Below are 26,745 nucleotides of genomic sequence, written 5' to 3'. Positions count from 1 at the left end.
ATAATTAGCTGTAGTTGCAGGAAATGCTTCTTGAAAACAGCAGTTTTTTAAATGTTCTAATATTTTAGAATAATATATTTCATTTTGTTTTGGTTTTGTAATAGTTACAGAAGCTTTTGTCAGTCCTAGAAAATGTGATGAGGAAATGGCAAAATAATGTGACTGCTGTTCTTGCAGCTGGTTATAGCAGAAATTTACCAGAAAAAGGAATGTTTATGTCACAGGGCAGTGCTAAAAAGTGTAGGTTTTCCCCTGAGGAATCTGACAATATTTGCCTTTACCCCTCTCTGCTTTAGTAGCTCTGTTAAAATACTTTCCATGTGCTGTGTTTACCAACATGCTTTAAACTGTTGTGGCAATGTCAGGTTCTTTCAGCTTCTACCACTGACCCATTATTACCCTAGACAAGTTCATTAGTCTGTCTAGATTATTTTTCTGTGGATTAGGAATGATAACAGTAGACTGTTTCCATGATTTTCACAAGTAGCTATCCTCTAAAAAGCTTAATTTCTATAGGCTGGTTTGCTATAAGTTTATTGACACATTTTTGGAAGTAGTACAGTCAAACAGCTCACAAGAGTTCAGGGTGAGAAATAGAAAGGAACGGGATTGTCTGTAAATGGCATTTATGGTGTAAATTCCTCTTTCTTGAAGGATTTGGTGTTGGGTTTCAAGTATGAATCCTTTCATAAAGTTTATAAGAGATCAGCAATTCTAGAAGACATCTCTTTTGTCTATGAGATTCCTTTACTGAGAAATTTTCCGGATAGGACTTAATCAGAAAAAAAGTTATATGGGATATTCAGTCTTAAAATTTTGAAGAGTAATTTGTGTCAAGAAAAGACCTGGTGTTGGAAGAATTTTGGAATATGATAATTTTGTCTAGTGGTAAAATTGAAACTTTTCCATTTGTAATTTTACACTCTAAATTAAACTCCATTATAATGAGTTGTTTAGTAATTTTTCTTATCTATCTCTCTTTCAGATTACACTAAGCCTTCATTCGTTCAAGGGGAATGAGTGCCAGTTAAACTAAGTGGTAGATCTTCCCCTTCTTTTATGTAGATTAACTGTATCAGACTCCAGTCACTTTTGTCAAATTACAATAACCATAAAGAAAGCAGTTTAAACACTGGAAATACCTTAGTCTTTAGAGAAATGTGATTTGCATATATATATCTCATGGGTTTGGAGGAAATATCTGTGCTAGTCAATGGTAAGTTTCTTCATTCATGCTTTATCTGCTGCACTGGCCACTGTAGTGTAATGAAAACCTGCTCTATCTCCATACATCTGTCAACAGCTCTTGCAGTTACTCATCAACAATTCACTCTGCTGCAGCTATGTTAGTTTGGCACGATGGAGATTTTCTCTTAAAGCAGTGGTTGTTTCCCACCTGTACAGGTCCTTGCTGGTCTACAAATCTGGGGCCTCACGTGGGCCATGTTTGCCTATTATGCCAGATGTGCAATCCATTAGGATCTTTTGCTGCAACATATCACACATACTTAACAAAGGATTTCTATAAAATAGCATGGCTGTTGGCCACCTGGGACAAGGCAAAAATCCACAGAGGTGCCCAAAGCAAAAGGTCAGATTCCACAGATTTGCCCAGTGCCTCCCCTGCTGCTTCCCTCCTCCAGCTCTCTGTATGAGTGCTGCACCTGGTAAAGCACCACCCAGCATTTCCCAGCAGGGTCATGAATCGTGAAAGCCTATCAGGAGATAATTGACAACTTGATGGAAGTGCCTCAGCTCAGGCATGATGGCTAAACCAGGCAGAATTCCCATTAGACATATTTATCTAGGAATTAATACAATTACTTTAATCCACTGGACAAGTTGTCTAATCTCATAGGTCAACAGAGTAGAAGGTGTCTTTAAGAATGTTAGTGTTGGCAATGGAATTAACACATAGTCATGGTTTTCAACCATTGTGGAAAAATTGTGTGGGGTCAGATGATCACTTTCTAAATAATTTCTGACTTTTTTAATCTTCTTTAGGTGTTCACTCAAGACTGTGTTTAATGTGTACAAAGTGCTTGTTATATGATGTAGAAAAAAACCGTCTACCTTTGCCTTAAGTTATTCATGAAAGTATTTCCATGATAGTAGGGTCTTAAAATAAATCTTTGGAAGACAGCAACATTTTGTACAAGCTCTTTCTAGTTCTCCTGTGGCTGTACAAAGCAGGATCCAAGATGGACATGAGAAGGTAAAAAAAGCTAAGCTAATTCCTAAGAAAAGTTTTGCATTCCCAGATATATATGTTACATTTCCCAGGCTCATAGTCCTATTTTAACTTTGTTTCTGGGGTAAAGTATTATATGAATTGTCTGTCATAGTGGCTATGAACAGAGCTCTGTGGCCAAGTACCATGTGCACAACTCTGTCTAGGTACAAAGCTGGACTCAGCACTGTCCCAGAAGGCTTGGCTTGTGAGAACTGGCTGGTCATAGGGAGGTGCTGCTTTGCAAAGTACAACTCTTGTGGCCATTCAGTAACTTTCAGTGTTTGCATAACAAGCATAGGCTAACTGTACAAAATTTCTCTTTGTGTTCTTCACCATGTGTTTTATTTTCTACATGCAGTGGCGGAATGTGGGGTAACTTTGAGATCAGTTATGTATTGAGTGAATGATTGGGACTGTTCTGATTCTTCAGTTGCTAACATCCTCCTAATATCTTCTTTTTTTATGGGAAGTACTGTTAAAAGGGCATGGTTATGGCTGTGGAAACAGCCATTAGACATATCTAGTAATACTTTTTTTCAGTTCAGATGTACAGACCAGTGAAGGCTTAGGAGAAACTTTCGACTTCAGATAACATAAAGACGATTAGCCAACCAAAAATATCACCAAGTAGCTTCCTTCATTCTTCATTTGTTTATCCACCCCAAAAGCTAAGCTTGGATTTCTCAAAGCTTTTTTTAACCCTCTTTAGACTCTGCTGGAAACTTTCAGGCTTATCCCTAAGCAGTTACTGTTAATGAAACAATGAAGGTTGTTAATTCACAAAAGGAGATCAGTTTGTGTAAGCTGATGGTTTTTGTCAGTTGGAAGCTATCATGGTCAGCTAAAGAACAGTTGCTTTATTCAACCAGATAAATTTACAATTGCAAAAAAACCAAACCAACCACCAAAAACCCCCAAATCAATGAAAAAAGTTGTTGTCTCTTTAGGTGTTGTGGAGATTGTGTGCCTAGCAGAATGGGAGAGCTCTTAAGTAGTTATTCTCGTAGCTCATCCAGCCAGATCCCTGCCAATTCACTCTATGTGTGCTCTCTCGGCCTGCAGTATCTGAAACTGTCCTTCAGTCTAAAACAGTATAGTCTACCAAAAATGTCACTGTGCTAAACACCTTGTATTTAGTCCACTTACCAGCCCATTTTATTCAGGGACTTATTTCACTGTCACACACGTGCCGTGCAAAGCTTGTTCTGCCTTGTTGTGCTTACTGCTGCCTTGTCCTGCTGTGCCCTTACTCCTTACCAATCTGCAGAACGAAGAGCTGTCCCAGTTGGGTGCTAAAGAGGGAGTTTGAGTTGGGACAGCTGGTAGGTAGGGTGAGGAGAGAAGAGGGGTCTGTACTGTACTGAGAATCAAGGTGGGCATGAGTAGAAGAGCTGGGACTGACGTGGAAGGGCGAGGAGGGAAAGATCAGTTTGCTAGAGAAGCTTTTAGATCCTGCTTTTTGCTCAACTAGAGGAAACACAACAGGTCTCAGGAGCAAGTTCCTGTGTTTGGTCTTAATCCCACCCATGTTTTGTTAGGTGACATTTCTTATTTTTCAGGATATCCTTCCTGAAAAGTTTTGCGATGTCCTTTGAGAAACCTGTTAAACTGCTGGTAAAAAGTTTTACTAGGTATGTGAAGGGAAATTAATTAATTATCAAAAAAAGAACATAGGATGAAAAGAGTTACTTCATGGCAGAATTATCTAGTACATACATTTAATCTTGCTGCAATGATCCCCAACCATGTAGTGGGTGCTTTTGCAACTTCGCAACTTCTTGGTGGGTTTTTTATTAGTTTGTTTGTTTTTCACTTCACTTAACAGAGTTTTCGAATTGCTGGTGTTTTTTTTTCCTGAGCATATTCATTTTGCATGCTCTCAGTCTGCAATCCAAAATCCAGTTACTGTACAGAGGAAAACAAGCATATTTTGGTTTTAGGTTTATTATTTTCTGAGATTTTCTGTGGCATAACTTAGCAAATATATCCTGGATAGTCTGGTAGTTCTAAAGACATTTGAAAGGTACACCTTCAAGCCAGAAGGATTTAAAACTGGGTCACTATGATTTAATTATGATATTTAGAGTATATAAAATCACCTTGCTGAGTCAGAGAAAACTATTTTTCCTCCCATCTGTTTTGGGAAGGAGGGAGAATTGTCAGCCTGTCAAATTATTTTAATCTGAAGAATTTTGATTAAAATTTGGCAAGAGCTTTCACATTTTTAGTTAGTGTAAACACAGCCACAACGACATGTTCAGGACTGAAGATATCTTTTCTTATATGGAAACCTATACTGTGGCAGAGGCAAAGTTTCAGAGGATTTAAAGCATACCATTCTTCAAAATACATTCTTCACTTGCTTTTACAAATTTCTTTTCTGCAGAAATCAATACTCTTTGCATTTATTGAAACAAGTTTAAAAGGTCTTCCTTTATTTTTCTTTTTTTTTTCTTTGTCTCAACTGTTCCATTGATATCTGGCACAAAACAATTTAACAGAGGGGTTGCATAATGACACCTAATATGTTTATACTTGAAAGAGCAGTATTTTAAGTACTCAGTCATGTGGATCTGTCCAGATCAAGAACTCAGTCACAGCATAAAGGGGTTTAGGGGTTACATTTTTAACATTCCTTACATAAATGCATCAAAGCTCAAGTATTTCAAGAACAACTCAAATTCCTTACGCTTCAACACACTGATGGATCTGAAGAAAAACCAATATGCCAGTTCTCCGTTTTTCTTCTTTTTTTTTATTGAAGAAAGGATATTTGCAGGAAAACAAAGATCCTTGTGCAGTGATACAAGTTAACTTAAGCATTAGCTAGATGGCACTGAAACATACGTGTGCTGAGGTGTCAAAGTGACTTGTCTGGAGCACAGTCTTTGTAAAATGAAATTTCAAGAACAAAGCGTCTCCTAGCTGCTTCTTTTCTTTTTCTAACCATACTTGTATATCCATAAGTCCTCATCTGAAGGTATTTTTCTTTAAAGCATGCTCTCAATTTCACAAGCCTTTTCCTATTAACTAGGTATGTTGTCACAGAAAGACAACATGAGATAAACAATGCTGAAATTTTTAGTAGCCATATTCCATTTTTTGATTTCTATTTCTTTTCAAAATTTAGAAGTCTGTATTTTGATGTACAAATCAAAACCATTTCTTTCTCACTGGTTGGTAAAACAACCTTTTCCAGGCTATAGCGATAGGGGAGACAGCATGCTTAGCATTATTAACATTTTAAAATATAAATTTTACATGAATTGTAATTGTGGGATAAAAGAAAATTTACCTTCTAAGAAGTTAGCAAATGTTCTAGCAATAATAGCTGCATCATCAGAAAAGGTTAGATACTACCCTTCTTTGAGTCCACTGCTGGGAAATATTCAAGAGACAGATTGACCTAAAATACAGCTTTTAGGTAGCTTCAGGGTAAAAATGAACAAATAAGGCATTCAAAAAATGAAACTCAAGCCCTTTCTACTCATCTGTGTTTCTAGTAGAGAACTTTATTCCTTCAAAATCTTTAGACATCCTACATTATTCTGTACTCATCCACAGGAACTTAAAGAATCTTAATGCACATTTCTGCTGTCTCACCACCTTCCCCCTCATGAAGCTGCCACTGTTGTCACTCTTGTGTTTGTAGAACTAATCCTCTGATGTCCTGAGCCAGTTGCAAACAAAACAGGCATTTGATGAAAGACTTTTCCAGTTACATTTCTCTTAGGGGTTTTTTGTTGTTTTTTGTTGTTCTGTTTTGTTTTGGGTTTTGGGTCTTGGTGGTGTTTTTTGTTTGTTTGGGTTTTTGTTTGTTTGGTTTTTAACTTGGACTCTTAAATATTCAAAATTGGTTATTAATTTCCTGTCCTTTAAGCAACTGATTCAAAAGCAATAATTGAATCTGGTGAGGAAGTGGCAGATTATGAACACGCATACTGAGCATCTGCACCCTGACACTGCAGTCCTGGGCTGGTGGAAACCCTTCCAGGACTGTATCCTAGCTTAGATCCCAGGCAAGGCAGTCCAGCTTTCTGGGCATGCTTTTTAATCTCTGCTCTCTGTGGAGCTAAATTTCCTCATATGTTGATTTTGCTTGTGACCTTAGAGAAATGGAAGGTTTTTGCTGTTAGTTTCAAAATGCTGGTTGATCTTCTCTATTTGAAAAATCAAATCTCTCGTAAAGATAAGTTGGCCTTTTATTCAGTGAGGTTTTTTTCTGCCAGGGTCAGTGGCATTTTTAGAACAAACAGGAACCTCCATGTAGAAAGAATAGTTTATTTACAGTGGAAAAGAAAGCACCTCTTTGCATCTTGAGAAAGAAGGCTCATCCTGCAGTTCCAAATTGTGTCAGTTTCCTTAGCATTTCCTGCTTTAGATGTTAGGCCAATAATGCTATATCAGAGCTCTGAGAAATGTCCTGTCTGGATATTTCCATTAAAGAGAATACCCCAAGAATCTTTAAGACTTTTTTAGGTTTTTTTTTCCAATATAAATATTAAAATAAAGTAGAAGCTCACAAAAGAGAGAGCAGATTTGCTGGGTGGTGTATATTCAAATAATTGTGTTTCAAAGCAGGTTTAATCCTTGTCTACTGTCATCCTTGAAAGGAAAAAGCCTCTTATTTTTTGCGTGTTGGATCTTTGTGGTCTCCTGTAGATCTCTAGGAAAGTCTGCAGTTGTCTCTGTGATGTAGTTCCCTCCTTTTTTCAAGCCTCCTGTTTCCCTCCTCATGGCTCATTGCTTCCCACAGCTTTCCCTGTTGAGCCCTGCACTGCAGCAGCATTTCCCAGTTCGGTGCTCTCTGAGAGCAAGCTCCCTCCTCCTTCCCAACATCCGCTTCAACCAGTGCATAAAAACTGCCTGCTAAGACAAGCAGCCAGCCCAGTGCTCTTTTGACAAGCCACAGCCCTTTAACAAAACATACATGTACAGTAGACTGTGAGCAGCAAACTACACACTTGTAACATCTGTCCCAGTGAGAATCTCAGCTTTCATAGGAAAAAACCCCAAACCAAACTGATATATGTAGTCATCATGGTTTTGGCCAGTGCTTAAGAATGTAAACCTCTTTAATCTGGGATTTCAGAAAGCAAGTAACAGAAATTAAAATAAAGTGGGTTTTCTAGCCTTCCAGTTATTTCTGTGATAAGACCCAAAGGTTGACTGTGAGTTTCACTGAAGTGAGGTCAGCCCCAGCTGTTAATGCTCCAGTCCAAGGGAGGCCTGTTGCAGGCAGTAGGAGGTGTTCTTCATAATTTAACTCTTGATTTAAACTCCTCTTTGTTTATACTTGTAGTATGTGGAAAGTATGTTAACCTTGGCCAAGATGCAAACGAGGAGGTAGGGACACAGTTGATTCTATACTATTGCATTACCCAAGTCCAAAAGTTGTGTCTTAAGGTCCTTTTATCTGCTGCTTGCAGCTGAACTGGATGCCTGAATACCATCCTTACCTCGTTTTAGGCATACACTAAGCAGTTTATGAGCAGAGTGTTTGTAAAGCCTCTCCAGCTGTGCATCTCTCCTTCTCTGTCATCAGGATGTTTTATTCCTCGTGTGCTCCAGCATCGTTAGAGCTGTAGGCATGGTGAGCTCTGTGTGATGAGAATATGCTCAAAGAGATACTAAGATTCTTACTCAGTGAGATGGCATAGCTCAGGTCTCCTCCAAAACAAAGGACTCAAATCATGTGCACTCATGGTGGTCTTTGGAAGAGAATGTCTGTATAGTCTGGAGTCAATCACAGGTAATGCATAGAGACTGAAATGTGGATATTCTGGTTTTTTTTCTTAAAAAGGAGGCTTTTTCATAATTCTGCAAAGTTACTGAGAAAAAGGAAGAAAAATACATTGTCTTCTAAAAAAAACGTTCAACTGCCTGATTCTTCTGTTTGTGAAATTAAGACAAGTATGGTTTCTGAGGAATTTGGCAACTAGCCTTGGCAAAGTGATGGTTTCTGTAGAGCCTCTGCTTTAAGTTTAAACTTTCAAATGTTTGAAATGTCAATACTTTTAAGCTGGTAGGTGATTAAAAATGGATTTTGACCATTGTGATGTTTTTATAATTTTCATAGTTTTAATCATTTTAGTATCAAAAACATTAATCTCAGAGATCACCTCAGACTACATCCCAAAAATACTGAGTTTGTTTCAAAGATCTACAAATACTACTGCAGGGTTTTTGTTACAGTTTAGTTTCTGTTTAGATCTATGAATTGTGAAAGGTGTAGTTTTTAATAACTGGAAAAACTTCAAGGTCCCTTCATAGAGACTCTTGAAAATTTTAGCAATTGTCATTTCTGTCTCTTAATGTAAAATGGTGGGCAGCATCGTTTTGAAAAGCCAATGCAATGTGCATTGCATTTCAGGGTAATATTTGGCAGAAGGAAACAGAGAAAGGAGCAAGGGGCAAGGAAAGATGAAAATGAAGTCATTGACAGCTGCTACTTAGGCTGGATAAATATGCAACAGAAGCATGTTGGATGACAATTTCCAGATCACACTGTAGAAGAGTTCACTGCTGTCTGTACTGCTTAATTATTTGTATTTGACACAGTCTTAAGCTGCACCAAGGCAAATATAGGCTAGATATTAGGAAAAAGTTTTTTATAGAAAGTGTAATTAAGTATTGGAATGGTGTACCTGGGGGGGTGGTGGATTCTCCATCACTGGATGTGTTTATGAAAAGGCTGGATGTGGCACTTGGTGCTGTGGTTTAGTTGAGGTTAGGGTTGGACTTGATGATCTTGGAGGTCTCTTCCAATCTAATGATTCTATGATTCTGTATAATAGATACTTATGTATGGGCAGAATCTTAAATTCCATAGAAAGCATAATTGCAAATTCCTACTCCTGTTAGGAATGCAGTGACTGAATTTAGAGGCAATATGGAAGTATTAGAGCAAAAGAAGACAGAAGGTGGTTAAGCAGTCTGCTTAGTATCATTCAGCATATCTGTGTCAGAGCTGGTGACAAAAGCATCATCATGATCTATTATCAGGTGCATTTTGTCTTGGTAATTACAGCAAAACTTTGAAGAATTTTCACTTTTTGGAGTGATTTGAGTGTAACTATCATCTATGAGGTATAGAAGAAGAGGGTTTCATAGGAAGACTTAAGGTGCCTTTAAAAGGAGAATGATGAGCTGATGAAGGATCTGTGGGTTGGGCAGATGGTTTGAAGTGCAGACAAACACAGCAGTGAAGTTCATCCTACTGTCTGAGGATTATCTTGAAGTTGAAGATATGCCTACTTCCAAGGGACAAGAAATACGTCACAGCTTTCTGAAAGATTCAGAAATTTGGAGCTTTTACTGTCATGACATCTAGGTAATCTGTGTAGTGACCCTGAAAACAAGCATCTGGTGTAGGAGGAATATTTAAGACTGTCAGGTGAGAGGGAATTTTGTGGCCATGTAATCCTTCTTTGTGCGTGATAGCTCAAGGACTTCTCATTTTAGTGTAGACTGTGTATCTTCTGTTCAGTGGAACTTGTTTATTTTGCAAGCCTTAGGAAAATGAAATGTTACTTTTTCAGGTATAACAGTTTTAACTGTTCTCAGATAAGTATTTCTGTTGTAAGTCTCAGTTTGCTGCAGAAGCAGGGATGGATGTGGGTTTTTTTACCATGCGTGGAAGATTGCAGTTGTCCTAGTGATATTCTTGGAAGTCACATTTTGATAGGCATCTTTGGTAGCAGTCACGGCTTAAGAAAGTTAACCACTTTCTTTGGGTTCCCACTTTTATACACTGTTCACTCCACTGGGCTAACTCAGTGTCCCTCTGCACAAGGAATGGATCACTCTGGAAACAACAGGAAAAAAATAAAAAAAGTTCCTACTGCATCATCACTGTTTAAATTCTTCTGTTATCAAGAAGCCATAGTCTAAATTTACTCATTAGAAAAATCCAACCTGAATCAGTTATGCCTACATTTTGATTTTAAGAATTCTGGCATACTGTGCTCCACTATCTTCTTCCCACCTTCTCGCTGGCATCCTTCCTTAGCAAACTCAATAATTTAATCGAAAGCCAAGGTGGATGATCTCTAGCATGCAAAGCCCTTATGTCCCCATCACATGCATAAAGATTATGGCATATAGTTTACTGAAAATGTATTTATTTTTAAATAATTATTGGAGGATGGATGTAGCTTTGATCTGGAGGTGGATTAAGGGGAGGCTTTGTGCTTGTGTGTAACTGGATTTGAGTCATCAGCACCCTTAGGGCTCTCCAGCAGGGAGAGTGCTGTACAGAGCAGGGAACTGCGAGTAACTCAGGCCTCTCCTGAGTTTGCTGACAAAGAGTACCTCTCTGCTCTTTCATTGTGTCTTTGCCAAACAATGTCCTCTTCAGGAAACATTTTTTTCTTGTTTGCTCTATGGAGTGCCTCACCTTAGGCAACCTAGTTTAGTTCATTGAACTAAACTGTTCTCTGTTTTGCATGGACTTTAAATACTTTCCAGTTTTTATATACTGAATTGTGTCTATCCGCTAATCTCTAGAAATCTATGTTTTGCATTTGAAAGAATTTATTTAAAAATGTGCCAAAACCTCCAGATAGAACAACTTTGAGGATTTTTCTTTTGGTGGTTTTTACTGTAGCAGCAATGTTCAGTGATGTGGGTGTCTGCATAATGTAACACATCCTATTCAAAATCTTGCCTTTTTTGAATTCTTGAAGAAACCCACACACATTAAATAGCTTTCTGTTACGATAACTTGCAGAGAGCACTGCTGTACTTTAGCTTTCCTACTGAGTGACTTCTCATTATAAATCATCTCTTTATGGCTCAAAAATACTGTACTTCCAAACTCCACTCATTAGTGAGACTGGAATAAATTTAAAAATAGCTGGCTGTTTGCACCAGAGTTGCACTAAGGAAAGACTATTGCATTTATGTCCTTGATGCCCAAAACATGTTTGTAATGTGTTGGACCTGAACAAACCAGGAATTACCAAGGCTAGCTCTGTGTGTTTGTGTGTGTAGATGTGGATGAGTACATGCAGACAGCGTGATTTCTGTTTGCGCTTCTTTTTCTTCTTCTATTTTGTCTGTAAAAAATGAGAAATTTATTTAAAACAAAGATTTTGATAATGATACTGAATGTATTTAAGAAAAAATTAATTTCTTCCTGTCTTCTAAAGGAGTAGGGGATTTTTCATTTCCTTCAGAGAAGCTGGATTGTTTTACAGGTAGACTCATTTGACTACAGATCATTACCTCACAGGAAATATTAAAGATCTTTTTTAAGCTAAACAAGATAACTGTGCAGGCTTTCAAGTAAGTTTAATGTAAATGGTTAAGGGGTTTCAGCAGACCTCTTACACTACCAGTAACTGACCTCTTAAGTACTTCACCCCCAATGGTTGAGAAGTATTTTCATGTTGGTTCACAGGAGATTGCTGCTAAACGGCCTCATTTCTTCACATTAGCTTAATGGAGAATAACGACATTCTGTGTCATGAAGTAAGTTTTGTCATCGATATTCTGCTTCACCATTTTTAATCTCTATTTAAAATGTTGAAGATTTGGTTTTGTAATATGGAGGTCAGGAGATGCTTTGCCTTTTACTCTGTCTCTGATTCAGACTCTAGTAATGCAGTTGGTATTTTTAAAAGGCTATCCTTAAATATCCTTTTAAATTCACCTTAAAAGGATCCCTACAGGAAGAGGAGAAAGAAATTAACACCAATGTTTTTTGTAGTTTTCTTCATATTTCATGTATAGGGGAACAAAGTAGAGGACATCCCATTCAAGGTGTATTCTGTTACTTTATCAAACATACTTTTGAGAAAATTCTCCTTTGAAGTGTTAGAAGTTTTAATTATTGGCTAAATGTTCTTATATTTGAGCATTTTTACTCCTGTGATATCTTTGCAACACTTTTTGCTATCACTGAGCAGTAATTACTTATGTAGTTAGCCAAGAATGTTTTCTGCAGAAAGTTTAATTTGTTTTCTCTATTCATTTTTTGATAGGTTTTCATTCCCATTTCTGCTTAGTGTATTCCATAGGGAATGAATACAAAAAGCTTCCCCAGTAATTAACATAGAAAACACTAAGCTCTCTTTTCTTTAAATTAGTCTTTGACCATAACCAATTCTATGAAAAAGCTTGCAATCTAATGAAAAAGGGGAACAAATTAAGTTCTTATTAAAATGGTAGTTTTCCCAGTATTGCTTCTCAAGATTGCAGTACTTACTGGTCAGGTCTTACAAAGGTTGTTTATTTAATTTCTTTTATGAGGTATTGTTTGGTTGGTTGGTTTTGGGTGCTTTTGGTTGGTTGGGGATTTTTTGTTGTTGTTGTCTTTTACTCCAGTGTGTTAGTCTTTAAACTTTCAAGCACATATATCCAGAATTTAATTGGTAGTGCTTCATAGCTACTTGGTTAGCTATGTGGAAACAAGACTAGTTTAGGTGAGAAAGGAGGCATGTAGATGTGCTTCAGACTGCTTGTTTTGACTAGGAGTTTGAGGGAAGTTCTTGTCAGTACAGCTGGGAACAAAGCTTTTCATCAGTAGTGATGATGTACCATTTGTCAGCATTCTTTGTGAATTACCTTTCATCTGCTGTTGGTGGGACTTTGAATCTTGAAGGTGTGTCGTTCTCAGCGTGAGTCACTTTGGTTAAGGCTTTCCAAGACTGCTAGTCATTGCTGTGCTTCTCCAGTTCTTCGTGCCTCCCATTTTTTGAACTGTGATCCTAGTGGAGCATAGAAAAATGAGTAATTAAACAGAGATTGCATCCAGACTGCAGGAGATGTCTTTCAGTGCTATTTATAATAAGCACTGCATATGAAATAAATGCCCAGTAAGTAGCTGATACTGTGAAATTTATTCCTACTCCGAAAGGGTACTGTCTTCAAACATAACACTTATCTACTTTAATACTTATCTACTTGGGAATGTTATTTGGTCATCCTATGGTGCCTTCTCATAAATAAATGTACTCCGGGGGTATAGAAGGAAGGTGAGTTTTTTTGAATAACTTTTTGGTTACAACTAGCCTGTATTCAGTTTGTCCCACAGATAGGTTCTGAGTCACTTAACAATCTTTTCCTTATCCTGTTAAACTGCTGGATCTGAAAATAAAAAAAACTGCACCAAAAATCAGCTTTAAATATTTTTTTAAGGAAACAAGTATCTGCTAGATTTTAAATGGATCTTTCTTAATAGTATGCCTTCTGAGTTGATAAGCAGGTTCTCTGTTTTGCATGGACTTTCAATACTATTTGTGTTTCCCTTTGAAATGTTTTAGGTTTTTAAGCTTTACTAGAAGAATTACAATTAAACATTCAAAATTGTAATGTATTTTCTTTGTTTGGAGTATAGTTTCAAGACAATTTTGCTGCTTGTTCTTTTGATGCTTTTTAAAAGTACAAGGTAAACAAAACACCTTGATTTTTTTTCAGTAGGCAAAGAGAAAAACGAAAAGACCCACACATAAGATGCTGGTTGTTTTTCCACGATCCATCCAGAATCCTGTTATCCACTGTACCAACTGCCTGCTGTAGCTTGATGGGCTTCCAGCTGACAGACTTCTGTTACACCTAGAGAGGTTGTTTTGTCAAACCTAGAGCCAACTTGCTATTTATCCCATGTGCAGAAATTGGTTATTGATGATGTTCTTCTACTGGGTTGGTGAAGTTGTTTAGTCATTGCCAGAGGCTTAATCTGGGATTTAATGACATTTTTGCTCATAAAATCCATTGGTCAATGTGTGTCTATTTGCATTCCAACAATGTGTGCTTTTCTCTTACTGCTTATTTAACCACCTCGTAGGCTTGAATTTTCCTTTATTGCCCTCTTATTAATGTAGGAAACATGAAATGTGCCGTAACAAGTTTTTGTGTTGGGTTGGTGGGATTGCAGTCTGTGCTCTTAGGAGCCATTTTATACTTGTATCTTTTTCTTAAGCATGGCAGTACATTGTATAGAAGAGGAGAAGAAACTGTTAAGAAGAGAAACGGGATGTCTATCCCTTCAAATAAGCAGAGCTTTAGTAAATTGCATTGTCAGGTCAGATTTGCTTAATGTGATGAAGAAGATATAATTTATATTGTGAGCCTAGATGTTGGTACTCATTTTCATGTATATTTGTTACGCAAGAGGACGGGCCAGCTATACAGCAGGTACAGCCTTTGTGTTCCCAGCGAGACTGGGGCAAGGCTTCCTTCCTCCTTGGGGTTCTGCAGGCCTCCTGATCCATCTGCTCAGGTGTAGTGCTGAACTGTGCTCCCCACCTCAGCTGTACCACTCATCAGTGAGACTGACCTGCTTCCTTGTAGTCCCTATGGCAGTGGCAGAAACTAGTTCCATTTTACACAGCTGGAATCTTCCTTTGGTTACCTTTGAACTTAAACAAATTACTGTGTCGTGTTGCTCTATCCAGTTCCTTCTTTTATTTCTGAAAGATCTGTGTTGGAACCAGATTCTTTTAGTATTTAGTAGTATTGAGAAGAGTTGAAGAATTACTTTAGGTATCTTGGAGGGCGTGCTTTCATTTATAGCCTGAGTACAGTGTTTACCTTTCTAGCAGTGGTTTAAAAGGGTTGCTTGTGATCTATGGTGATCCCTTATGCTTCTCTGAAGATGAGCCAATTACTTCCTCCACTTCTCATACTTGTGTACCTTTAAGCAAACAGTGTTGCCCTTGCTTTTTACACAAGTTTATTTTCCTTAACATTTCTAAGTTATTTCAAAATCATTTTGAACACCATTTCTGCCTTACAACATACTTGTGTGTTCAGTGAGCTCTCAAGGTTTTGTCTAGCATGGAAAGTGCAGCACTCGTCCTTCTCTGCAAAACCTCTGAATGAGACAATATTTGTTAAATGAAATGCAGGTATGATGACCACCTGTCTACCAGTGCAGTGGTAGCAGTAGTGCTGGACAGCATCCCTGAGCAGTCTGACAGTCCAGGAATGTCTTTGGGTCCCAATGGGTTTCTAATCTCCTGCAAAGTACTTGCTGCTGCAGATAGATACATTAACTCTGGGTAGATATCCATGGCATCACCATTGTCACACAGCCTTCAGCTGTGTGGACTTAGAGAAAGCCTTTCCTTGCACTGATCATGAAAACAGATTTATCAAGCTGACTTATTTTCATTCTGAAATTGGCCAAATATAAACTTTCTGATGCAGATTTGAGTATTACAAAGCAGTCATTCTTTATTGCAGCGCTGGGCATTTGGAGGATTGTTGTTACGGTTTTCGGATGGCACAGAAATAACAATATGACTCTCCATGATGGTAAAGATGAGAGTACACTTTATTCTTCAAAATTCTACTTTTATAGAGTAGTTCGGTACAAAGAACATGATTGGTTATTCAGTGTCTACACCCTTCAGTAAACATTTTTTTTCCAGTAAATATGTTGGAAAAACACCACCTGTGGATGGTTTCTCACTTCTCAAGGTTTGTTTGAATTCCTCCTTTGGATTTCTCAGGCTAACATGAGAAAGTTGCTCGTCTGCCTTTCACACAGGCATAGCCTGAAGCCTAAGTTCAGACCAATGTCAGGTCCACAGAGGATCCTTCCACTCAAGTACCCCAAGTGCTGGGTAAACAGAACTATTATCATACGCACTAATTACATATCATTAGCTATCCCCACTTGCTTGATATATTTGTATTACTTTATTTACATAGTCACAGACCTTATCCAAGTCCTTTTATGATTCTTTGGGGTCTTCTTTAGTGGTCTTCAGTGTCCAGTGTCCTTTTCAGATGGCTGTTACTTAACCCCCACTTTTGAGTAAGTGTGATATCATTGTTTTCCTTTGTCAGTCTTGCAGAGCTGAGCTGGCATCCTGCTTGTGTTTTGCATGACTTCTGTTTGCTAAGTTACATCTTTTATCTACTTCTCGAAGGCTTTGTTGTTCTCTTCTCCTGTCCGTATCAAGTCCTCCCGTTCTTGTACTGTCTCCAGTCATTCACGCACTTTCTGATCTTAATGCAGTCTGTCTTTTCCCCTGTAGTCCTTATAACTATTTTACATTGGAGAGGTTAGAGTCTTTGTGATTTTGTTGTTTTGTTTTGGTAATTAAAAAATCATATTAAAATCATATATATTAATCATATTAAAATCATATTAATATTAGTATTTATAACTCAAATTAATGTAAGGGAAACCAGTTGTAATAGGGACTGTTTTACTTGTGCTAAAGGCTAATTACTATAAAAGTATGTACAGATAATCTGCTTTGTGAATGCACTGACTTCCTTCTTGGAGAAGAATTGTGTGGGGTCATAACCTAGAAATAAATGTCATTAAATATGCACAGTTGGTCCCAATATTTGACAAGCTGTTGACAGAGTTTCAGCTGTGAGGAAAAACATACCTTCAGGTCAGTTATTGCATCACCAGTGAAAATAAGTAAACTTCATTTAGTGGGTCATGCAAGCAGGAACAAACTGGGCAGGTGATCAGGCAGCACTAAAGGCCACTTCTGTCTCAGTACTGTGACCCAGCAGGGGTTGTAGCAAATAGCTTCATTCCTGGTGGGGATATGTTTCGTATTGTAGTTTGGCTCCAGCTTGGCTGATCTGTTATCCAGGAACCTCTACCTAGTGTGGGAAGAAGATGCTCTCAGTCTAGTGATCTGGCAGCATTTTACTACTTTTGGAAGTCCCAGTTTTCAAGCCAACATATATTTAAGGAACTCTGATTTGGAAAAGAAATTCCAGTGAGTAATGCCTGATGACACATCTTCTTTCATCTCTGCATTTCCTGAATACTAAGAATAATATTTTGTGTGTGATGATTTTGATATCTGGACTATCTCAGTCATGTGCAATATTTAATGCTGCTTGTGAAATGGACAATGTGAGGTTAAAAGAACAGTGTCTTTTGAAGATGCTTTGGATACCACTTAAGTGATGACTGAGTTTTGGCAGTGGCTGCCCAATGAAGAAATCTGCTGCAGTGCCTTATTTAAGGGCAATGTAATGAAGTGAGGAATTAGGATTTAATGCAAGGGAAATGTGCAGTGTGGGTGGGTCACGCAGATGGATTTTGGTTGGGTGATGAAAAAGATTTCTACAGTCACAAAGACCAAAATTGCAGTGGTAGTACTTGCCTGTTAGCAGGCAGGAGACATGCTAAATCTCATCTAAATCAGTGCTCATTTTTTTTTCCTCAGATGAAAATGGCTACTTATGAAAGGCTGGAGGATTTATGGGGGTGTCAAAACATATGGCAGAAGGGCTGGATTAGGACTCATGAGTATGGTAATCCAAATCCTTTCTGCCAAGCATTAAAGAGAATCTCTTCTGCTCCTGGGTTGCACTGAATGTACACAATCAGATCAGAGTAGCACAGGCTGCCACAAGGCTCAGAAGAGTTACTAGTGAAAGTGCTTGTCTGAGCAGAGTTCATTTTGAAAGCACTTCCTTTGGAGGCAAAAGTCTACTGGGGAACTGGCTATATTATTCAATATTAATAAATTGCTGGAATGATTTTCTACCATTTTCTTAAAGAAAATAAAGCCAAAATGTATGCTAAACCTTTCTCATTATCTGTGACTATATTAGCACAGAGGGATAAAAGCTATGCAAAAGTCATGAATGTTGAGAGAGGAAAAAAAGGGGAATGAGTTTGTCTTTCCCTTCTAGGCCAATGTGAGATTTGAAAACTTAAAAAGAAAAATTGTCATACTTTAAATGGTTGTGTCAGATGTTTAAGTATTAGGGACAGATTTTTCTTGCCTCTAGACTGAAACTCCTCTGAAATATGAAAATTCACAATGGCATGTCAGTGTTTTACAGGTTACTGCTAACTGTACTTAACATATAGTTAATTTTAAAAGGTTGTATAGCTACTGGCTGTTGAAAAGATCCACGTGTGAAATATGGGGAAGAATGCAAACCATTTGTGTCTGAGGCAGCAACAGGAAATTTGCACTTCACTCATGCGGTCAGTTAACTGAGTTTAAGAATCTACCTCAGTCTCCAGTTGACTAGTGCCTTACAGCATGATAAATTGATATGCTGGGGTGGTAAACCTACTCAGATATTTCTGAGCTCTATGAGTGAATGCTTAGATGTTTCATTTGAAAATAATGTAAAATGCTTAAAAAATGGTAAAAAAGGTTTTGTTACAGCATGACACACAAACCTGTATATGGATAATCTGAGTTCTTTGAAAAACCTACAAGTGTGAGGATACAGATATTACAGGCATTAAATGTAAAACTTATAAGAGAGGCTGCAAATAGTTACTCCAGCAGTGAAGATTGATTAGCTCTGAGCTACAGATTTTTAACATTTTTGGGATAGGAGCAAAAAGCAAACTTCTAATAGTTAGTATTTGGTTAACATATGAGGAAGATCTGAAAATTTTTAGAAGGTTTCACTGTTATCCATGAGGAATAGCATATCTGGTCTCACATGCTTTTGTCAGAGAACTTTGTAATGTGGACTTTCTTGGCATTTAATTGAAAAGTGCAATGGTTAGGACTTCAGAAAAGTGAGATTTTCTTCCAGTTGTTAAATAAGTATTAAAAAAATAACAAAGCAGCCTAATCAGACCATGAAGGCTCACTTTTCATCTGTTAATCAAACCTTAGTATTTGGGATGTCTTAATCAACACTTCCTTAGTATTTGGGATATCTTACTCTTTCAAGTGGTATATAGCCTTCCAGAAAAGACTATTTCTAACTCAAACAAAAAAAAATCATCTTTCAGTTCCCAGCTTGTTTCTGCCTTTGCAGCCTCTTCATAAGGGATTCATAAGAAGGATGTACGAAACAGCAAATTGGTCACGTTTAACATTTGAGAGTTGTTTATATGTATGTTTGAAGGAAGTGAGTTTGAAAATTATTGAGCCAGAAGGGTGGGCAGAAAAAAATTCATGTAGAAAAATATTACGAGACTAAAAGGACAAGTTGGACCAGGGACATGAGGTTTTAATGCGAGGACATACATGCAAATCCATGAAATCTGAATAATCTTTGTATTCCAAATATAAACTTAGTTGGGAGTTTCAGTGATAACCAGTTTACACAGCTTTATAACATTAAAAGCATTTAAATAGTTTTGGCAAGCATGGATGAGACCATATGTGAAGTGAGTTGTGAAGTATTATCCAGCTTACAAATAAAAGTAAGTTGTTCTAATAGGCTTTCCAGAGAATGTAGTTATCATGATGTGTAGATGAGGGTTTTGATTGATATATTACTAAAACATTGTGGATTATCCAGGATGTAAAAAAGCTAGTAAATCAAACTGATATTAGAATGGCAAATTAAATCTGGACCCAGGCTTTGTTTTATGTATAAAAAGTGGCAGCATCTTTTGGATATTTGCAATCCAAGTGAATGAATTTTTCCAGTATGAATTTGTTTGTTCCCTACTAATGCCTCCATTAAATTCCATAATGTAGCATAACTGACTGAATGAATCTGATGTTTAATATTTTAAACTTCACAAGGAGGAACTCTATAGAAATGTGAAAAGGTATAATTGTTTTCCTCATATATTATAAGATAAACTATAAATTATCATTCCTCGACTGTGTCTTCTTAGTAGAACATCAGTAAACTGTAGAAAACTATTACTAATTCACCTAAAATGGAGCAACACAATCACCTGTAATTCATGAAATCAAGGTTTGGTGTCACCCACAAAGGAGAAAAATGGGTTGTTTTGTAGAAATAAGATAAAATATTCTACTGTGAGGTTCTGCTTCTGAATAACTAAGTAAACATTGAATAATCATCTCAGGAATGTATAGTGTGAAATGGAGAAAACAAACCTAATGAAGTGAAAAATGATTGACAAATAATGCTTTCTAATAATGGGGAAAAGATTATCAAAGCACTTCTGTATCTGGAACTATTTGGCAGATAGGTTTTTTTTAAATTTTCTTACAAAAGGCATATGAGAAAGTGAAATATAGAAATACATGTATTTTAGCTTCTGCATAGAGAGAGAGTAATGTAAACCAGCTCTCATTTAGGGTGCTGTAATTGAGAGCAGAGCTTACCCAAGAAGCAGCTCCTGCTGAAAGACGTTCAGTTATTCCATCAATATGTGCAAATTCTTCAAGTTGCTAGCATGATGATATTGGTAGGTGGAGTCAGCTGCCTGCGTCCCATAATGTTATTTAGATGCATATGAAGATGTGAGGAGTGCTTATTATGGTGTGCCTGAAGAAAAACCCCCAATGTATTGTTTGGCTCTGAGACCACAGAATCACAGAATCGTTAGGGTTGGAAGGGACCTCTGGAGATCATCCAGTTCAAATCCCCCTGCCAAGGCAGGGTCACCTAGAGCAGGCTGTACAGGAACAAATCCTGGTGAGTTTTGAATGTCTCCAGAGAACAAGAATCCACAACATCCCTGGGCAGCCAGCCTCTTCCAGTGCTCTGCCACTCTCAATGTGAAGAAGCCCTTCCTCATATTGAGGTGAACTTAGCACAAAAGCTTTTTGTTTCTTATGGAAAATGAAGTGGGACTTTCAGTAGTAGGTAGATCTGAAGGCTCCAAGTGATCACTGTAGTTAATAGGTAGAAGTTAGGAGACCTAAATATGGAATTTTTGTCTGTTTTCCTCTCTTGCTTTCTTGGAAATTTTAATCAATTCTCTAGTGAAATGCCTCGGGAGAGACTTTGATTAAGGGAAATGGAACTAGAACATCCTTTAGACTTTAAGTCTAGCTAAGGCAAACTGATGTTTTGGTCACAGCCGGAAACAGAGAAGGGATTTGGGAAGTTATGTAGGAACTAATATAAGGTTCCAGAAATTTCTCTAAAATAAGGGTTTCCAGAGCGTTACACAACTAAATCATAAGCAAGGACTGACAGCCCTAAAGTATCTGAAGGCTTGACTCTGATGCATTCTTGATACAGCCTAAATGAAAGAGCCAGTTCCTTTAGTCTGTAGTCAGCAATGTACTCCAACATGGCGTGGTCCAAATGTCAGAGATGGAGATCTATTGTGTTTGTTTCCATTACTGAAAAAAAATTCTATCTGATATTTTCTTGGTTCTTTTTTGTATGTAATTTACACAGCTAGTGTTGATTTGTCCTATTTTTTTTTTTCAGAGGAAGAATTTGACCCTCTTCTTCAGCATTGGTTTATTGACCTCCTGGGGAACTGCACTGCTGGGTGTTCGCTTATACTGGATGGGCAACAAGCCCCCAAGTTTTTCTAATTCTGACAATCCAGCCGCTGACTCAGACAGTTTTCTCACACGAACCCTGACCTTCTTTTACTTGCCAACCAAGAACCTCTGGCTGTTGCTGTGCCCAGATACCCTCAGCTTTGACTGGTCTATGGATGCTGTGCCTCTTCTTAAAGCAGTCAGCGACTGGAGGAATCTACACACTGTGGCCTTCTATGCAGGACTCCTCCTCCTTGCCTACTTTAGCTTGAAGGGCTCCAGCAATGAGAGAGAATGCAATGGGAAAACTGTAATGAATGGCAAGCAAAATGCTAATGGGCATAGCTGCCACCCAGAGATGGAGTACAAGACACTGGAGGTGAAGTCAAGCTTAGCATCAAAAGAAGAGAATGGCCTAAAAAAGCATGAAATTCAGAAACTGCAGCTTCCTTCAACCGAGAACATTGTCATTCTGTCTCTCTCTTTGTTAATAGTGCCCTTCGTTCCTGCCACAAACCTGTTTTTCTATGTTGGCTTTGTAATAGCAGAGCGTGTGCTGTATGTTCCTAGTATGGGCTTCTGCCTGCTGGTTACAGTAGGTGTCAGGGCCCTTTATGTCAAAGCCCAAAAGCGCTTTCTGAAGAACTTGGTTTTTTGTTCCACTGCTGCATTAATTGTTTTCTATGGACTCAAGACTGTTGTCAGGAATGGGGACTGGCAGAATGAGGAGATGCTGTACAGATCAGGGATAAAAGTAAACCCTGCTAAAGGTAATTTTTGCTCTTTATTCGGAATGCTTTACTTATTCCTGTCTTTGCCTTTGAATTGTCTGATTTTACTAGCTACTTCTAGAGAGAATACTTTAAGAAATGTCGTTTCAAGTTGCAGTGGTATGTGCATTAGTAAAAAATGGGGAAAAGCAGGAATCTGTTTTGATTAAGTGTTACTGGTTTGACATTAACATGGAAAAAAGGAGACCCTAAGGTAAGGGGATACTTTCTTTTTCAGTGATACTAGTTCTATATTTTGAAATTAAAGAAACATTATTAGTATTATAGAGACCACCCTGGTGATTTTCCATTTGGAATGATAATGAGGACTTTGCGTTAATTTACCAAATGTTCTGTTTTCTGTGATTAGAAAAGAAAAGAAATAGTCAAGGACAGCATCAGGTAAGTGCTGTTCCTTTATTTCGTCTGATGTAAATAACGTCAATACTACATAATAAAAATGAGGAAATGAAATCATATAATTGAGCCTAGGAAATTACTGTAGTTCCCCCTGCCTGCAAGTACTGTAAAGAGTTATTGTCAAATACTTATGCCTTTCTGTTCATGAGAAAATAGCAGCTATTTGTAACATTGCCCAGCCATGTCTCAAAGGTTATATCTATGCTGTAATGAGATGTGCCCTCAGCTAGTGTAAACATATCCAAACAGGCAGTAAACCTGCTAATTTAGGTATCAGTAACAATGCTTAGCTGTGGCTTTGTGGTTTCAAGCATGTATGGCAGATCCAGCTTGGATCCTGAACTCCACGCTGCCTGGCTGTACTGCTCTTGGCACACATGCAAGTTTATTTGAAAATGGTCAAAATATCACCTGTGAGTCTAATGTAGACATTGACTAAGCCTTCCTTATTCACAGTTCCTCAGAAGTGAGAAGGGATTAGTTGATTGCTTTGCTTGTCTGTGAAAGAAAAAAATTGACAGCACTTGAGTATTTGAGTTTTTTCAGACCTCTGCTCAGAAACCTGTTATATAATTTGAAGTCATTGCTGATAGAGTTGTGCATTTTGGTTAGACAGTTATAGTCTAAAAGCTGTAATAGTAAGAGGCAAATGCAGGTGGTTACTGTGAACTGATAGGGAGTGAAAAAGTAGATTTGGCAGATAAAATGCCTAGCAAAGCAGCATTTTAGTAGTTTGTCAGTCTGATTTTGTAACTCTTCTTCATATCCTTTCTCACCCTAGGAAAATTACTAAACTTGTTGCTGCAGTAAGTGACTTCTTTTAATTGTGAACAAGCATATGCCATTTGTTTTACTTCTTTTTTCAAAACTAGCACAGGAGAGCAAGAAATTAAGTAACTGAACAGTGAGGCAGCACACCAGTGATTATATGAAGCTCAGAGACTTACAGGTTTAGTGACAATATAAAACTTGTATTAAAACACTGGAATTCCTTGGAAAGAAAAGTGTGTATGCACCTCATTAGCTAATGCATATTCCATTTTTTAACCTTGGTGGAGATCTCCAGACATTAATAGTTGTCTGCTTGCAATGAGCCAAATTTTGTGATCAAAAAAAAACTACGCTAGTTTTTGTCCAACAGAAGGGTTGGCTGCAGCATTGTATGGAAATTAGACTACTGGGTATCATGCTCCCAGGATACAGGATGAGCTATTTTCATCACACACATCTCAGTATGCACACTCGTGTGTATATGATCTTCTGGTTTCTTGGCATATAAGCTGACATTAAGTGTCTTGCAATATGTGTAAAAGAAAGACAGTATGTCAATGTGATGCAATGATAAGTCAGGCTGAGCTGACTTAAATAAATCAGGTTAAAATATCCTGTTAAACTTCTGAATATTTACTAGCCCACACACATTGTAACAAGGCTGAGTATAAAAAACCCCTGGCTAATGTGACCTTTCACCCAATTCTGTTCATTATTGTGAATACTTCTAAGATTATCTCTGGCTTTGACTATGCTAATTTTATTTTCTATTTCTTATATAATCAGGCAAGCCTGACTGGACTAGACTGTCTGCCAATCCTGCCAAATCATTAGGAGATCAACAGTTCAGAATACTCTTCAGTAATCAAATGAGGTTGACATAGGAAAAACATCTTTTTTTGTTTGCCTCTTTTTTCTAGTTTTATGAATGCTACTGCTAAATAGGCTATTCAGAGAGTGCGACAATGGGCTGCTCAGTCAAATGGTAGAGTGGAGAAGTGTTTTCCTTATTTTTAGGCTACTAAGAAGAGGCTGTCTCTCCTTATTTCTCTGCTTTCTTCAACTAGTAGCAAGTTTCTCCTTAATAATATTTTCTTACTTCTGAAAATTCTGGAGTGGCAGGATCATTTTCCCTGATAGTTCTACTTTTTCTCTCATCTCCTGAAAAGAACTTCTTCTGAGCAAGAGCTGCTTCTGTCATAATCTAAAAGGCAATGAGGCATTCCTTGAAAAGCTCACAGTGTGGAAACTGAGAAAGAAATAGAAATCTGTGAAGACCAGCTTTACTAAAACAAAAAGATGAGTTTTTTGTTCTGGATCCATCTGTATTCTGGGCTAGCAGGATGAATGCTGTGCAACACTGAGCTGATTTGCTGTAGTCATAAGGGCATTTGCCAGGCAAGCTTTAGCATGTGTGCATTTGTGTACTAATGTGGCTGAGCTGCTTTGCAAATGGAGTTGTCTCGTTTGGTGGTGGTTTATTATCAGGTCCTCTGTGTTGTGATACGTGTAAGATTATTGTCTCTGCTGCTGCTGTGGGACTTGCAGGCAAACATATTCAGCAGCTTCTCCATCTTTAATCCTCAGTGAAGAAATGGGTGATAATCACCTGACTGGTACTTTTTTCTGGTCCCTTCAGGGTCCCTTGCAGGCAGTGCAGACACAGCAGTGTTCTGCTGCAGGTGAGAAACCTCTGCTCCTGCAGGCAGCCACAGCATTTCTGCAGTTTACATTTCTCCAGGCTGTTTTAGTCAAGCACTGACAATGTGGAAAAAATACTCAAAAGCATGTGGCATGGATTACCTCTTAAAAAAGCCTGAAAATGCACAGTGGGGGAGTCAAGTGAGAAGAAGGTGGTGAAGCTGCCTCCTAACTACCCTGTGTGTGCCAGCTTTCCTGGCTGCCTCACTGTGCGACAGGCAGCTGCCATCCCTGTACTGAGGGAGGCCTTGTGAGATCTTAGGATGCCTTAGCTGCATCTTTACTGGTCTTGTTCTGCTGTTTTGATTATGACTAGTATTTCAAATAACTTCAAAGTGATCCAAGCAGTACCTTGTTGCAGTTTGTCAGCACTTAAGGGAGAAATATGCAAGACTAATTTAGTTTATGGGTTCTGAAGTGGGTGGATGCATGTTTTGACCGTAGGGAGGGAAAGACACAAGTGTTTCTCTGTTCTGCCTTCAACTTAATGAACAGCCCAACTGATATGAAATCATTCTCATTATCTGAATGTTCTTTCACAGCAAAGGAGGCCTCTCAAAATGTAAAAACAAACAAAAAAGTTAAAAGTGGGTGGTAGCTGTCAAGTCTTTCTCAGACTGAGGGTCATTCTGCAGTGATGATTACCTTGTGTTTAATATAAAATTGTAATGACACACGAAATAATTGTGCTTATTATGCCTCATTAACTCTAGTTTTCCCTGTGGTACCAAAAATAAGCTTCAAAAAGCTATCTTCCTCTGGGCCATTTCATGCCTTGCAGCCCACATCTGAACATCAAAGATCATTATTTTATATTTCCCCTACCTGGTACAGACATTGATTAAAGAAGTAGAAAATAGAGAGGCTTAAACTGCTAGAGGTATTAGTTGCTTGGTCATATTTACTGATGAAATTTTAGTTTCCTGGTACCATTACATTTGTAAGTAGACTTTGAGGATCCTTCCAGGAAATAGTTGACTTGTTACACTAAGTGGATGTTTCATTGAAAATTCAGCTAACAGTTCAGTGAGGAAAAACAGTTACTATACTTTATGCTAAGTTAGGTAGAGAATCCGTATTTCCCACAAACAAAAAAGGTGCAGTATAATGTTATTTTCCATTATTATTATTTTTGTATCACTACTGATAATTGGAAACCAAAGGAGATGAAATACTTAAGGGTACAGCATTCTTCAAATATACTTATTAGTAAGAGTTTACATTATGCAGATAGGATTTCCTCTAATACCTTGAGAGCTTTCAATAGCTATTGCTCTGACACACAGCTTGTTGTTCCCTACATATTTTTTAATACATCCTAAATATAGCAGTGTGTGTCCTAATAAATACCACTTTGGGCATTTAAAAATAGTTTGAGCATTTGTGATTGCGTGTCAGTGTTTTGGTGTATATATTCAGGTTTTTTTATATGTATCTTGTCAGTAAAATTCCAAAGTACTGCTCTGTACAGTTGTTATTTCTTTTTCCTTTGGCTCATTTAATGTCAATAATAATAAAATTATCAGTGTGATTAATATAACATTGCACTGAATAGAAAATATAGGCTTGGGGAAGAAAGCTTGAGAGAGAAGCTGATTTCAGTATACAGGTTGTCATATAAAACTTGCTTATAAGTACACTTAAAAGTTTTTCATATTATCACTGTTAAGAAATACCAGTGAAATGAACATACCATCTGGAGTTAGGTATTTATGAGTTAGTTTTAATTTGC

At 37.7% G+C, this 26,745-nt stretch overlaps 1 protein-coding gene across 2 annotated transcripts in view; it reads left to right on the top strand.

Annotated features, from left to right (window-relative positions):
* The window catches only part of TMTC2 (transmembrane O-mannosyltransferase targeting cadherins 2), a 236,821-nt gene that overhangs the window by 117,866 nt on the left and 92,210 nt on the right, over positions 1-26,745 (top strand). For both annotated transcript variants that reach the window (XM_063396396.1, XM_063396395.1), the window contains one exon: positions 21,293-22,121. In XM_063396396.1, coding sequence (XP_063252466.1) covers positions 21,374-22,121 — 748 coding nt within the window. In that variant the 5' untranslated portion in view covers positions 21,293-21,373. The remainder of the gene's footprint in view (positions 1-21,292; positions 22,122-26,745) is intronic.

Source organism: Prinia subflava, chromosome 4 (genome assembly GCF_021018805.1).
Source record: "Prinia subflava isolate CZ2003 ecotype Zambia chromosome 4, Cam_Psub_1.2, whole genome shotgun sequence".
In the NCBI taxonomy this organism is placed as follows: domain Eukaryota; kingdom Metazoa; phylum Chordata; class Aves; order Passeriformes; family Cisticolidae; genus Prinia; species Prinia subflava.
Note: the sequence above shows the minus strand (reverse complement) of the source record. Positions and strands in the feature narration are given on the sequence as shown.